Raw genomic sequence first — 15,962 nt, 5'->3', positions numbered from 1 at the left:
TATACTTTATGTGAAATTAAAGATTGATCCCCTGCATTATTGTTAAGTGATCGATGTAACTTCAGTGAAAGACTGCGAGACCACGAGAGGATGATGATGACATGTACATCTGAAGCTGTAGACATATATAGGCCCTGTTTGGTTATTCCTATTCTAGGAATTTCTACGATGGAATTTTGTATGCATGGAGTACTAAATGGAGTATATTTGCAAAATTTCTTCACGGATGGGTGTAGCTTTTCGCAACGAATCTAATGATGGTAATTAATTGATGATTGACTACAGTGATGCTATAGTAACATCCTCTAATCACGCGAGCAAAGACCTCGTTAGATTCTTCAAGGTTCCTAGTGCAGGGGTTTTGGAGTTGGTTTTGTAACTGCCTTTATTTAAATTAACAGTCAAAGTGCTTTCTAGAAGCAACTGCCGATCCAAATGTATTCTAGAACATTGCCCTAACTCCGTTCTTTTTACTGGACATCCTAGAATCAAATTACTGTGTTAAATTTTGTGAAGTTCGACTACTTTATGAATGGTCGGAACGATAGCGTTTTTTTTTAAAAACATAATAAGTCGTATCATTAGACTTAGCTTGTCAAAGTACTTCTTTCGTTTCAAATTATTAGTCATTTTATTTTTTCTAAATTTAGATTCATAGATTTTGTTATGTATCTACATAGGTGCATAGTAAATTCTATGAATCTAGAAAATCCAAAACGACTAATAATTTAAGACGGATGGAGTAACTAGCATCTCCAAATACAGTGGAAAGGTCAAAATCATCAATCATGCCTCAAGTAAAAAAAAAGGAACAATGATAATAACTATTTCGTTGACCGGTTTATGCGCAATGGCATGCCCATTGCCCGGCCCAGACGGAGTGTGTGTGGTGCCTAAGCTATACGACTGAAAACGGCAGCTGATTCGATCGTTGGACACATCATGAGAGGCTGGTGATCTTTGCTATCGACCAAATTGCACATACTATACGTTTCCTGCTGCTACTTTGGTGCATGATTAGCCACTTTCCCTCTCCCCATTCGTACCCAAGCAGCTAGCTAGCCCAACGAAAAATCTTTTCCAAGAAGGAAAGCGGAGAAAAGGGAGGAGGCCGGCTGGGGAGAGGGACGGAGATAACGCAAAGCCATAGGCGGGCCCTAGGCTGGAGCTTTCTGGCCGATCGACCAGCAAAGACGACGAGATCGATCGAGATGCTAAATCTATCCAAGCTATGCCTGCGTCTGAATTCATATCTCGTCTTTTTATCCTCGAGTATCTCTTTCTCTCTATATCGATCACCTACCGAGGCTGGGCCAGGCCTTTTGAGATGATGAGATCAAAAGCAAGGAGGGGGCGGGATTGTTTTTGTTAGTAAGTTAACACGGAAAGGGCCTTTTGCTGACGAAACCTTTCGCCCCGGCGAGCCCCGGCCTCGTGCATGCATCGATCGACGCTGCGGCTCTCGCTTAGCTTGCTGCTGCTGTCAAATCGGTCGATGCGTTGCGAAAGCTATAGTGGCAGCAGAGGGGGGGGGGGGGAACCCTAGACGAAATGCGCGCCCGATGGGCTCTCATGTGGGTGCGAGCGGTGGCCTTGCGGAGTGGAATCATGGCGCATATGATTAAGAGCCCAAAGCCGGGCACGTATGGGAGTTTGGGCACGTCCTTTCCCTACCTCACAACAGCCCCTCTCCCATGGAGGATGGACCCCTCCCTCTAGCCCTCTACTTTCCTGGCTCGTTCGTGTCAAAGGATCGGAGCCTTCGGTGTGTGCCGTGGTGTCTTAGATGTCTTTAAAATTTCAAAAATTTACAAGATTTTTCGTCACATCAAATCTCTAAACGCATACATGAAGTACTAAATGTAACTAAATAAAATAACTAATTTTACAGTTTATCTATAATTTACAAGACGAATCTTTTGAGTCTAGTTAACCTATGACGGAGAAATAATTGCCAAATACAAATGAAAATACTACAGTGTTTTACAGCCAAAACTTCATGCATCTAAACAACAAGAGCCGAATATACTTCTACATAGAGAGACTACTACAGACACACAGTGCAGCTAGAGAGAGGGTACACAGTGCAGCTTGCATCATGCATGCGCTTTTGGGCCAGCCGGCCCTACCCTAGAGCTTGGGTAGGAGGACTAGAGGAGGATTGGAGGAATGGCATCGACCGGACCGGCGGGACCGCCGGGCAGGGCGAGGCGAGGCGCCTTTAACCCCTGGTTGGGCTGCCCGATGCCAAAAGACATTCCCTTTGGGGCTGACCCCCATGCATGTGTGCCAGCGCTGTCTCGCTCTGGCAACGACGGCCGCCGCTGCCCCGCCGGTCTCCTCCTCCTCCGTCTGCGCGCGCCCCTCAGCTCGTGTCGAGGCCGCGGAGGCGTGCGCCTGGAGAAGAACACCGGCCCGCCCGGCTCAAAAGGCGCGTGCGCCCCCCCTGCAGCGCGTTGCTCCCCACATGCGCGCACAACGGCACAAACAACACTAGCCCTGCTCCGTGCTAGTAGCCTGTTAGGAGGGCTGGCAGCTTGTCACCTGCACGCACGCACGCACGCACGGCGGCGCTCCAGCTCGATCGGTGGGCACATAGACGGCGCGGTAAATCTAGGACGTGGAGCGTGCGTTTTTACATGCATGGCATGGGATGGGAACACGAACAGCTAGCCTTTCTCTGTTTCCTTTTTTACTAGAGCTAGTACGTGTGGTACTAGGCGGAGAAAAAGTGCACCCTGCCAACACCCTTCCCTTTTTCTGCAATTTCTACTGTACGAGCCCTGGTTTGACCGGTCAATTCGGCCCTAGTTTTTTTTAAAAGAACTCCTAGTTTAATTTTCTGAAGAACATGTACGATCGAACATGATAGGAAAAAAACTCTGACCTGCGGAGGTACGATCGTACATGTTGTCAATTCAGATAAATCCGAACCAAAGGGCTTAAAATGTCCAGGGCAGGATCACGCGCCGCCAACCTCGGATACGAAGGGAAGCAGGCGACGGAACGGAACAGATCGATCCAACCATCCACGCTCCAATTTCCTGGGCTCCTGGGTGGTTTTCCAAGAGAGAGAGAGAGAGAGAGAGAGAGAGAGAGAGAGAGAGAGAGAGAGAGAGAGAGAGAGAGAATCCTCTCGTCCCCTCCCCTTCCGATTCCAGGATGCTCTCGTATAGTCAGATGACAGATGATATATTATCTAGCTCAATCGTCAAACACGCGGACGAGACAATTCCGTCGCGCGCGATCGGTCGAGGTCGTCTTGGGGCCCTCATCACCCTCTCGTCGGCGCGGCCCGGTGGCCCGGCCTGTCGCCGGGGGCAAGCCGGAGCAGGCGGTAGCCGCCGCGCGTGCGTCATCGCGACGGCGATCTCGATCCGGCGCGGGCGAGGCGGGTGACGAGACGTGTTGACCGCTTATGTGGGAAGGGAATAAAACGTTGCATGCGTGGTCATGATTGGATCGCAGCAACAGACCAGTTAGGTCAGTCTCAGTGGGAGTTTCATGGCACTGTAACCTAGACCGCCACATTAGCTTTTCTGTGAGATGAAACTGCCATAAAACTACCACTCTCAGTGCACAGTTTCGCTACACAGTTTCATAGGCAGGATGCAGTATTTAATATGTACATTGTGTTGTGATCAAATGTACCATGAGAACTCTATAGCCTTTTTTGCAATTGTTTCTAAACTATGTATTTAGTCTAATAGAACATGATAAATAAAGATGATGCTGAAAGGAGCTTCAATCTGAAACCAGCAGTTCACGTTCACATAATAAAGAATGGAGCAGTTTCGCACCAAAATAACTGAAAAGAATACTTAAGTTTCCACTACATTGCAGCCTTCAAAATAACTGAATAATAATAATTAAGTGTCCACTACATTGCGTCGACCTTCCAAGATGTAACGCCATGAAACGCTCGCAGCTCTCACTGCGCGTTTCGACTTGGAAACGGCGCGGGACTCGTTTCGTCCCCACGAAACGGTTTCCTCCTCTCTCCTTGCAAAGATCTTTCGTCCTCATTTTTGATGAGGTGTCCACTCATTTAATGCCATAAAATCCATGTGAAATTGTTACTGAGACTGGCCTTACAAGTAGTACTTATCTGTTACAGGGCCGTTTGACGAGATGCGTCCGAAAAATGGCCGGGAATTGTATATTCTAGTACGGCGAAAGACGTACGCATGCACGAGAAAAACACAAGGAGAGAGACGGAGGGAGAGGGGATTCATAATTTTCAGCAGTTTGGATGGATGCTATGTATAGTATCCTATGTGTATAGTTATTAGAACTTAGGCCTTTTTAGATCCCAAAACAAAAAATACAAAGTTTTTGTAAATCGCTTGCATGGTGTACTAAATGTAGTCAAAAAATAAATCGCATTATATAAATGGACTATAAATCGCGAGATGAATCTAATGAGCCTAATTAGGATGTGATTAGGCACTAAATTGCTACATTAATGCTACAGTAAACATGCTCTAATGATGGATTAATTAGGCTCATTAGATTCGTCTCGTAGTTTACAGACGAGATCTGTAATTAATTTTGTGATTAGTCTACATTTAATACTTCAAATATTGAAGATTTTCTTCTAAAAATACAAAATACAAAGTGATTTAAACACAACTTTAGAGCTAAGCCCAACTTGACCGTATTGTTGTCGTGATTGATCCGCGATATGGCTGCACAGGCGCAGGGGTTGACACGGCCTTGGTTTTGCAAGAATCCTAGCGTGCATATTTTTCGAGAAGAAAATCTCGCATGCATGGTGTACTAAATGAAGTCAATTTGCAAAAAAATTTAGAGATGGGGGTAGCTTTTCGCAACAAATCGAATGACGGTAATTAAGCGATAATTAGCTACATTAATGCTACAGTACCATCCTCTAATCGCGCAGTCAAAGGCCTCATTAGATTCTTCAGGATCACTAACGCGGAGTTTTAAAGTTGGTTTTGTAAACTGATTTTGTTTGACACTGTAATTAGTGGTCAAAGTTATTACTGTTCCTAACACGCTACAATTATAACACAACCAAACAAAGCCACGAGAATTCAAGGACGTACTGGTGGGAGCAGGCAGGCAGCCGGCGTCGTCAGGTTATCATAACCTGCATGCATGCGGCACGTACTTTCCTACTGTTTACCATTCGGGTCGCTTAAGAACAGGTACAACAATAGACATAAAGTCAAATTAGTCAGTATTTTTGTTGATGTAGAGAAGAGAACGGAGGAAAGAGAAGAGAGCTTGGCTATTGTTCTAACACCAAGCTTGACACGGAAGCATATGTATTTATAGGCCCAAATAAAAATACATGTGAGGAAAAGTAGAAAAGAGAAAATAAGACATGACATCACATATAATAAAAAAAATTAGTGATAAATATGAGACATCTATTGTATGACTTAACTCTTATCATTTGATTTATAGCCAAATATTTGACTCTACTATTAACCACGCATGACCATCTGGGAACTCTGGGAGGTAGCCCAACTTAAGCAGTCTGGACTTTGAACTTCGCATGTTGGCTACCCGGATTCGGTTGGCCGTTTCAGTTTGGGCTCGCCCGGCCGGCCGGCGGCCCGCGCGCGTCACGGCTGATTCGATCAGGAACTGTCCGTGACGCGACGGGCGCGTTCGGGAACCGTTTCTTCCAAGAGGCCGGCGGCCCGGTGTCGCGAAACTTCTGTTCGGTGCGCTTGCGTCGCATCACGGTCGTTGCAGATTAAATTCTGCGTACTTCGTGAAAGGCGAGCCTATCGATCCATTCCTGCAAGTGGTGGGTGCCTGTGCAGTCATAACTCAGTTCAGATGGTCATTTAGCCTGATTGAACCGCCGTTTTTCGCACGATAATTAATCGGTTAAACGATAGAATATGTACTAGAGGGGAACACTGCCTCCTGCAATCCTGCTACACGGCTCAAGGGATAGGGATAGACCATAGACCACGGCTTGTCCCGTCCTTTTCCGGTTTCAGCGTCCTCCATCCAACCTGTCGTTACAGTATAAGGGAAACCGCCGCCCTCTGTCATTGCGTCCGATGATGGTCAACGCTCAACAGTGCCTTCCTATAGCCCCGTTTCAACCAGGTATTTTGTGCAAGATACAGTACCACAACAGTGAACATCGATCCCACTCGCTCCCTTCCTAGTATATCAATCTCCCCAAGCGTACCACTTGTTTCCCTGTGAAGGCTGTGATGTCGCCCTCAGTACCGTCCGCTACTCCGCTCCCACCCCCTAGCCACCCGGCTGATACCATTATCGTCGTATATCAAACAATTCATCATGCATCACAATCAAATCCTGATACCAGAGCATCGCCCCCAATGCCCATTTCCCCTATCCAAACCGGATGCAGATCAAGCACACACCGACACCATACGGCGGCCTCATCGCTACATCCAACTTGCCAACCTAGCCCTGCAACTGCAGTTACTGCAGCACTGATATAGACCTGACCTGCGCATGCACACCAGCAAGGCAGCTGCGAGCCTGCGAAGCCCCACCTATTCTACCACCCAATGTCCCAATCATTCGGGAAGCATCTGCCCAAACCCCAACACGACACCAATAACAGACTAGCCACAGAGCTGCCTAATCATAATAATTGGAAGGTAGACAAAGACACCAGCTCAGAATTCTGATGCACAGATGCACGCAAAAGTTAACATCCTCTAGTTAACAGAACAGAACAACGTGACCCAGGCAGAGAGACTCAGAAGTAATCTTTTCACCCTTTGGGCAGTTTACATAATTGGAGTGTCTGACACTGTACATAATATGAGCCACTTGAGTTTTTAGAGGTTTGGGGGTAAACAAATGATGCTTGGCGAGAAAGCGTGTTACTTAATACGCATTCAGACAACTCGTAACACACAATTACTGGACAGAGAGATGTGGGCCAACCTACCTGGAAGCAGGCTTAATGAGCAAGCTTGAAGTAGAGTATGATGAGGATGGCCAGAACCAGAGCCGTGATGATTCCCCCAATGATCCACTTGTTCCTGTCCATCCTCTTCGACATTGCTGCCAGGATCTTCTTGCTCTTGCCAATGTTATCATCAACACCATGCAACTGTCAACAGAAGGACATCGACCTCATTAATCAACACAAACAGGGAAGTTGTATCACCAATAAAAAATGCAGACTAAAAGCATCTCCAAGAGTCTTTCTAAATTTCACTCTCTAAATCATTATTTGGAGAGTCATGTACATACAAATCGCTCTATACATCTTCACTCTCTAAAAACTTTTCTATATCTTGTTTACACTCTAGAGAGCCATTTTCGCTATCTATCTTTAGCTAGCGAGAAATCCGGAATAGATGATGGCTACATTTAGATAACCACTTAAATAAGCTCTTGGAGACTATTTTTCCATCAAAATCTCTATTTCTAACAATTAGGATGAATATCGAGAGTCTCTTGGAATTGCTCTAACATACCAACCGAGGGGATCATGCTGCAAGTATTTTTAGTTAACACAATTTTGTACTGCAATTTTAGATTATGCACAGAACTCATTCATACTGCAAAAGTGTATCTTTACTTGAAGACGCAGGAGAACTGCGTATCAATACTTAACATAAAGAAAAAAGGGGTTTAGAAACTCAAGAGACAACATGCAGGGTTTGTGACCTGTATCACACCCCACACTCACACTGCTACACTCACCTAATTAACAGGAAAACATGAAGTTGAACAGCTCTGATATTCATTTCAACAAGGAACTGGTGCGTTGCATGCATTTTTTTTTACTAAAGGGATGTCATAATTCCTCTTTACATTGAAGAGAACAAAGTTATGAAATTTTCTACCGTGATCTATAAAATAAGAAATCAAGCGTACACAGTCCTTGCACCTTTTAGACTAAGGATCTTTCCCCTTTAAATTCAATCACCAGTCCTCTGCCATCCATATAAAAATGTAGAGATATCCCATGATTCAGAACAAATTAATAAGTGCATGTCTAAACTATAACATGTGCACAGAAGTACTAGACACAGTCTAAATTCCTGACGTACAATCTAATCTCTATTCTCTACTATTCTGTAGCAATCAAGATTATGTATCCACAATTCCACATGGAGTGATGAGATAGAACTACTTAGGACATGGATGAAAAAGAATTCTACTCTGGACAGTAAAAAAAATGAATGATTAATTGTTTGGGGATTCATTTCAGAGCTGGTACACCTGATAGAATATTTGATGGGCTAGACCGAAGACACAGGAGAACTGTGTGTCATTACATTATAGGGAGAAAAAGGGTCCACAACAACACATAGATCTTTGCAAACAAAAGAAGGAAAGGAAACACACACACACACACACACACACACACACACACACACACACACACACACACACACACACACACACACACACACACACATACGGCTACTGGTACGGGTATCGGATACGATACGTATCGGATACGCGGATACGCACTTTCCCAAAAAACACTGATACGGGGATACGGCTAGGATAATTAATAATTATATATAAATATCACATAGATATTCAGCAAGTGAGATTTTACTCTTGAGTAACTTCCCCTATACTCAAATGTGCAATACTTGCATGTCCATATAACATTACCTCTATAACTAGCATTCTCTAAAAGCACAATTGATTCCACAATGGGTTCTTCAGTTGCTGCTCATCTAGTTCTACAATTGTATTGCAGCAAGTTCATCATTTTGTATCATCTCTTACTACCAAAACATCATTTGGGTGGGCTGATTACTGCTTTGGGCTGTATCCCATCTGGCCCAAAAGTATCGGATACGCGTATCCAAGCAAATACGTATCCGTTTTTTCAGGATACGGCTAGAAACATATCCGAGGCGTATCCGTATCCGATACGTATTGGATACGGATACGCCACCTCCTAGGAGTATCCGCGTAACAGAGCTCAACAGCAACAGCACAGATCACTAAAGCCAAGATAGAGTAAATCTGTCCAATGAACCAAACTAGTAGTTGCTGTGATGCATGTTTTGTTAGTAACAATTACTGCATCTGTTCAACCTGTAAAGTCAGAAAATAACAACCAAAATTGGTAGAACTGTTGAGAAAGGACACATACAGTGGTATGAGCGTGTAGTAGTGACTGTCGTTGTTGGTGAAGGTCCTGAAGAATTGACACACCAAGTTCTTCTGTCTCCAACATAGTTCTTCGGCTCTCTTTGATTCTGTCAGTGGACTGATTCAGTCTTTCAGTTGTCATCATCAATCTTCCCCTCTGATCAGTAGAAACCTGAGACACATGCAACAATCCCCTCTGATCAGTATACACCTCAGCCTAAACCAAGATAGATCCAACATGAATGCAGAGGCAGCATTCCCATGTATAGTCAACTCTAGGAATAGCTAATGTAGGTAATTGAATCACTTCCCTAGGTACTAAAAAGCATTGTAAAACAACTAATGAATTCAAACATTATACTGTTGTATTTTTCTTGAGCATGCAGGAAAGAATTTATACTACTTTATTACTTGAGGAACATTTCTGTGTGAATAGATATTGACAAGTAAAATGCAATTGGTCAATAGCATGCCCGTATGATAATAACAGACTAAAGAAGTATGCTCTAGTGATAATAACAGAAAATAGATCTACATGTAAAAGCTCTTTTTTCGAACTGCAACAGTTATGTCTTATTTAGTGACCAACATAACATTACAGATATATAGGATGTGACCAAGGATTTCTTGATTGTATCATAATTTCCACCTCTTTCATTCATCCAATACTAATATGAAGGCGATTACAGAATTAGCAAACTTAAGGGATGCACGGTTAGTGAAGGGGCGTATAGAGGTCAACGTGCTCAACCATCTGGATGCCAATCAGTGGTTTTGTACAAGGTACAGTATTAAGAATCAAAATCTAAAAATTCATATCAGGACTGAAAACTTAACACTATGTTATATATCCTTCCAAGTTCCAACATGTAGCACGATATTTCCTATAAAACAAAAGTTGTAATCATGCCAGCTGAACATATACAGATAAGGAAAGCCAACAAGCCATTGACTAAATCTTGAATGTCAGATACTGATGGGAACATATATAAACATGCTGGCAAAATCCTGCCAGAGCCATAACGGGGATGTTAAAGAAAGAAAAGCCCGAAATGTAATGTTGTAAGTTAGCTGGATTATCAACACGTATCTGATCTAACTACAGGACCTAACAGAACCAGTAATTGAATTACCATTTCACAACAAGATTAAGCTGTAATCTAAAAGCACTTATGTTCCTAGTTCACATATCTCGTTGCTATATAATAGCGCACAATGTTGCAAGCAAAATACAGCTGAATTGCAGACTGTATAAATGAACAATGCACAAACTCATTTCCAGAACGAATTAAAGTCCAAGACGTCACCATCAATCATGTATATAGCCTACAGGGATACCAATATATATGGTGAAACAACAATTCTCAATGATCCTTTCAGCATCTACCAAGTCACCTGGTATCAAAATACAACATCACAACTTAAAAGCATGAACGCAGATTATTATCCTTACTAACTCACAGACGGCGGACCTATCACAGATTTGCTCCAATGCAATCTATAATAAACGCCCTCATGTACAAGTGTTAAGCTATTGATAGGAGTCCAGGAGCTCACCGCAAGAGTGTCAGCCATGCCAGCCTCAAGGAGCTCCTCCCGGGTAGCCTGCCTGGCGTTGGGCGCTGATATCCTCTTGAGCTCACTCTTGACATTGTTGAGGTCAGATTTATACTCCCTCAACTTCGCAAGCAAACCAGCCTTCACACTCGGCTGCAGGCTCCTCGCCTCCAGGTCCATCTTCCGAATCTGCGAACGCACAGAACAAAAACTTAAACTACTGTCTCCCCAACCACCCAAACCCAGACAAAGGCACATAAAATGTCTTACAGCCCTTTTCTACAATCTACATAACTCCCTCAAAATCCCAAAACGGCACGGATTTCCACTTTTATGTTTCTAGTTTTCTACCACCCCCAATTCAGCTGCTCCCCCACAGCAGAACTGAGGGCGCCATAATCGTATATCTAGCCAGGGGGATCCCAGAACAGAATGCGTTGCGGCATCTATTTACCAGCGATTCAGCTTCCTCCATGCCGGACTGGATCTCGGACAGCTTCTGCTTCTTCTTCTCTGCGGAGACTCCACCGAATCAGCAAAACAATCAACAAAAGCGGGGGCTCCCCAACGGAATCAAGAAGGGGGAATCAGATTAAACAGGGGAAGCTTGCTTACCTCCATCGAGGGCGGAGGCGGCGGTGCACTTGCGGGAGAGGGAGGCCGAGGCCTCGCAGTACTGCCTCTCGTAGCCCTCGAATACCTCGCTCATGGCTGCTGCTCGCGGCTCGCCTCGATCTCCTTCCTCCACCCGCGGCCGAATCCCTCCGGCGACACGATCCACCAGGAGCGACTCGGCGGCGTCGGATCGAGCGGACGCCAGGGGCGAACTTGACGGGGACTGCGATCCGCGTGGCTGGGCGTGGGGAAATTGGGAGGTGGCTTCGACTTTGTTTGATCGGGTCAGGAGAATTGGGGGAGATGGATACGAGAGGGATTAGCACATTGACGCTGTTTGTTCTAGAGACTGCGTGGTGGGCCTGTAAAATTAGTGGTTGTCGCGGGCTTAAGCAAGCGGCCGACGGTAGTTGCGGGCTTGCGGCATCGCGGGCCCGGCACGGTGTTTGGACGCACGTTTTTCATTTTTATATTAAAAAAACAAAATTTCAAAAATATATGCTGAATAGAAAAAATTTCAAAAATAGGTGCCTGTCCGCGGGTGCCTGTCGCCCATCCAAATGGCGACAGGACCTAAATGTTAAAAAATAAATTGCATTTAGGTCCTGGCGCCCAGGACGCATTAAACAGTGAATTTGTAAAATCGATATAAAATCGTACAAAAATCAGAAAAATACAAACTCAACTGTTCTGAATTCTATGAAAGAAGATCTACAACTTTTGTTACATAAAGTTTTTCATAAAAGTTGTAGATCAAATGAAAAACTTTATATAACAAAAGTTGTAGATCTTATTTCATAGAATTCAGAACAGTTGAGTTTGTATTTTTCCGATTTTTCTATGATTTTATATCGATTTTACAAGTTCACTGTTTAATGCGCCCTGGGCGCCAGGACCTAAATGTATTTTTTTTTACATTTAGGTACTGTCGCCAACTGGATGGGCGACAGGCACCCTGTCGCCCATTAGGGGGGCGACAAGCACCCATTTTTGAAAATTTCCCTATTCGGTATATATTTTTGAAATTTTGTTTTTTTAATATAATAATGAAAAAAAGGCTGTTTGGACCAGGATCGCAATGGTTTTTCTTTTCTTATCTCATCAGGGATTCAGGATGGCAAAACACTCTTTCATACTGGGAAAGAATTTTCACTTGCATCCGTGCGCTACGGTTAGCCGCCAAATCTCAAGTACTCTTTTGATCTACTTTAACTACCTAAAACTTGGAACGGAAGGAGTATACATGATGGCACCAATAATTCGAGGATCAAAGATTCTATAAGCTAAAATTATAGCGAATAATTGTACAGAGGTCCTGCAGAGAAGAAATAGCTCTAAGAGGGTGTTTGCATCCATGAACTATTTTTTAGTCCGGATCATATATGATGTTTGGATGCCGATTAATAGAACTAAATATGAGCTAACTATAAAAATAATTGTATAAATGGAGACTAATTCACAAGACCGATCTATTAAGCCTAATAATCCATCAGTAGCATATGTTTACTGTAGCACAATATTATTAAAATATAGACTAATTAGGTTTAATAGATTCGTCTCGCAAATTAGCCCCCATTTATGCAATCGGTTTAAGCCAAACGGCATAGCATAATTTCAACTATGTATCAACCTTAATGTCTTAAAATGACGTTAACAGTTGTGAAGCTTGAGGCCAAGATTTGCCTTGATGGGAAGTCGTTCATCAATTTTAAAAATCGCACTTGTGGGGGCTATGAGTCCAGCTTGGCTTTAAAAACTTTTTATAGGTTGGTATAATTTATAGGATGGTATAAAGACATTTGATAAATCAAAATTTTTTTTGAACGAACGGACACGAGATTGTGCCTATTTCATTGATAAAGAAGGAGAGTACAGCCGGCTAACCGATAGTTGTTATAAAATGAGTACTCTCTATGTATGAGTGACTTTAAATCCTTGGCTCCCGCCAGAGCCCAAACCGCCGCCTCATTCTTTATTTTGGAGAGTAGGCCGAGAACTGATGTCTCCTGCTTCCTGAAGACTCTAGCATTTCGCTCACACCAGATCTCCCATATGACCAAGAGGGAGAGGGAACGGATCGCTTTCCGCGGTACATGTTCACTTGAGATGAGACCACCGTTGTATAGTGTCCTCACTCGGCCTCCATTGTTGTGGGTGAATGGTGGGTTGTGCTATCCAGGACGCGATTTGGCTCCAGAGTCTTATGGTGAATCGGCAGTCTGCCAGTAGGTGGAGTGCAGTCTCTGGGGCGCTCCGACAGAGAGGGCAGGAGGGGTTGTGCGGCCATACCCTACCCTGTAGCCTGTCCGAAGTCCACACTCAGTTTCGGGTGATCAGCCAGGCGAAGAATTTACATTTAGGAGGTGCCCAAGTCTTCCAGATTGCTTGTGGTTTTTTAACTTTGACATTGCCAAGGAATTGTGCTCTATAAGCAGAGGCCGCTGTGTATATCCCAGTCGACGTGAGTTTCCACTTGATTTGATCCTCTTGGTTTGGATTTAGCTGGGTGTTCCAAAGCATATCCCATAGCTTGAGCAATTCTTGGACATGACTAAGCGTAAGGTCCCCCACTCGGCGTATGTCTCATATCCAAGTGTTCCATTCCAGCGCTGCCGCGACAGTTCGATTCTTGGGCCGGCTGATTTTGAAGAGATTTGGTGCTATGTCTTTGGGCCTGCAGCCTTGTAGCCACCTTGAGTGCCAGAAGGTCGTCCTCTTGCCATCTCCCAAAGTGATTGTCGTACAAGCAGCGAAGAGAAGGCTGTCGGTGTTGTCGCACGGGGTTTTTGTTCCTACCCAAACTTTTCCAAGTGACACCCATTCGTGCCATAGCCACCGCATCTTGAGAGCTCTGGCGAATCTTTCTAGGTTCATAACGCCCAAGCCACCATTTTCTTTGGGCATGGCGCACGTTGTCCAATTGACTTTACATTTTCCTCCTGTGAGTGTATTGTCGCCCGCCCATATAAACTTTTTTCGCACTTTGTCGAGATCATCTAGGATTTCCTTGGGCGCTTTCAGGACTGATAGGAGGTATACGGGTAGCGAAGAAAGTACCGATTTTGTCAAGCAGGTCCGACCAGCTTGTGTGAGATGCCGCCCTTGCCAGCCCGCAAGCTTAGAAGCTGCCTTATCCAGGAAAGGTTGGAAATCCGCTTTCTGTAACCTTTGCACCGTGAGAGGAAGCCCCAGGTATTTTATGGGGAAGTTGGTGCACTGAACGGGGAAACCGGACAAAGTGTCATCCAAGTTCACAGCCTCACAACTGATCGGCACAACGCTTGTTTTCAGCAGGTTTGTCGTAAGGCCAGTGACCTCGCCAAAATTCCTTAGGATAAACGCCAGATTTGTAATGTCGTTGCGGGCTGGTATAACGAAGATTACCGCATCATCAGCGTACATGGATATCCTGAAGCGAGCGGTTCTGCCTCTTAACTTGTGTAGTAATTTTAGCTCCGTGGCCTTCATAAGGAGTCGATGAAGCGGGTCAAAAGCGAGGATGAAGAATAGTGGGGAGAGAGGGTCCCCCTATCGCAACCCGCACCCGTGCTGTACTGGTTCGGTTGGCGTTCCGTTGATCAGAATTGTTGAAGTGGAGGTGGAAAGTATTGCAGCGATCCAATTTGTCCAGCGCTGGGGGAAACCTCTATGCTGCCCATCGTACTGAGTAGAAGGCTTTGGAAATGTTGAGCTTCAAAACCAGCGATGGCGTCCTATTATGGTGGAAGCTTTGTGCAATGTTCATGACATAGAGGAAGTTACCATGGACACTTCTTCCTTTAACGAAGGCACTTTGGCACGTCGATATGAGTTCCTGCATTTTTGGCGCGAGACGGAGGGCGGGAATCTTGCTGACGATTTTCGCGAAGGCATGTATGAGACTGTGAAAGGCCCTTGTTTGGTTTTGGTAATTGAGTGACAACTTAGGTGGACTAATAAGTATTTATGTTGAGATACACAGGTGATTAGTCCACACAAAGACACTAGTATCTTGAGTTTTTGATGCATGTCTAGTTACTCATTGATGCTAAGGAATGAACTTCAAGGATGCAACTCTAATTGGTATCACGCTTCAAAAGTTTATCCTATATACCTTAGCATCACTTAGTAGTGATAACAATTCCACAAATTTTATATTTATGCATGTGTGTGGGTTTAAAACCAAATCTCTTGAGCACACATGAAGGGGGAGTTATCACTACCAACTCGGATTTTTATGGTGCTTATCCAATCTTTTACAAGTGGTCTTAATGATGGATAGGCAACATAAAATTCAAACCAAGTTAGCTATTTACACGTGTGTGAAGTGCTAGCTTGAAATATACTTAATTTTCATATCTTTGTAGAGTTGTCATCAATTACCAAAAAGGGGGAGATTGAAAGGCACTTGTTTGGTTTTGGTAATTGAGTGACAACTTAGGTGGACTAATAAGTATTTATGTTGAGATACACAGGTGATTAATCCACACAAAGACAATAATGTGAGCAACATGTGCCATGGAGGAGAAATGACTAAGTGCTGATGCTATGCTCATATAGTGTGATGAAGGAACTCATTGCATATGAGACATGACATGGAGTCATGTGACCAAAGTGGAGAAGATCAATACAAGGCTTGGCGTGATGGACCGGTTGCAATGGTGAAGGGCAAATCAAGACTTTGAAGCGATGGACCGCGAGGCGGTGAAGCTTGG

General features: G+C 44.2%; 1 protein-coding gene across 1 annotated transcript; it reads right to left on the bottom strand.

Moving 5' to 3' along the window:
• Positions 1 to 6,641: 6,641 nt before the first annotated feature.
• On the bottom strand, positions 6,642 to 11,632 carry LOC120675401 (vesicle transport v-SNARE 13-like). The gene is made up of 5 exons (XM_039956618.1): positions 11,269 to 11,632; positions 11,108 to 11,166; positions 10,654 to 10,842; positions 9,098 to 9,268; positions 6,642 to 7,081 (listed from the first exon to the last, which is right to left on the bottom strand). The coding sequence occupies exons 1-5, from the start codon at positions 11,360 to 11,362 to the stop codon at positions 6,929 to 6,931; spliced, it is 666 nt and encodes a 221-aa protein (XP_039812552.1). The 5' UTR covers positions 11,363 to 11,632; the 3' UTR covers positions 6,642 to 6,928.
• Positions 11,633 to 15,962: the final 4,330 nt, after the last annotated feature.

This window comes from Panicum virgatum, chromosome 5N (genome assembly GCF_016808335.1).
Source record: "Panicum virgatum strain AP13 chromosome 5N, P.virgatum_v5, whole genome shotgun sequence".
Lineage (NCBI taxonomy): Eukaryota > Viridiplantae > Streptophyta > Magnoliopsida > Poales > Poaceae > Panicum > Panicum virgatum.
The sequence above is the reverse complement of the archived record's forward strand: the minus strand, read 5'-3'. Positions and strand labels throughout refer to the sequence as shown.

Bases quoted from the DNA above. Each gene is read 5' to 3' on its own strand.
- LOC120675401 (XM_039956618.1), bottom strand. From the start codon at position 11,362: ATGAGCGAGGTATTCGAGGGCTACGAGAGGCAGTACTGCGAGGCCTCG. The intron at 10,843-11,107 runs GTAAATAGATGC...GTGCGTTCGCAG, and splicing joins TGGAGGAAGCTGAATCGCTG to ATTCGGAAGATGGACCTGGA. The intron at 7,082-9,097 runs GTATGTGTCCTT...TTCTGTTGACAG, and splicing joins TACTACACGCTCATACCACT to TTGCATGGTGTTGATGATAA.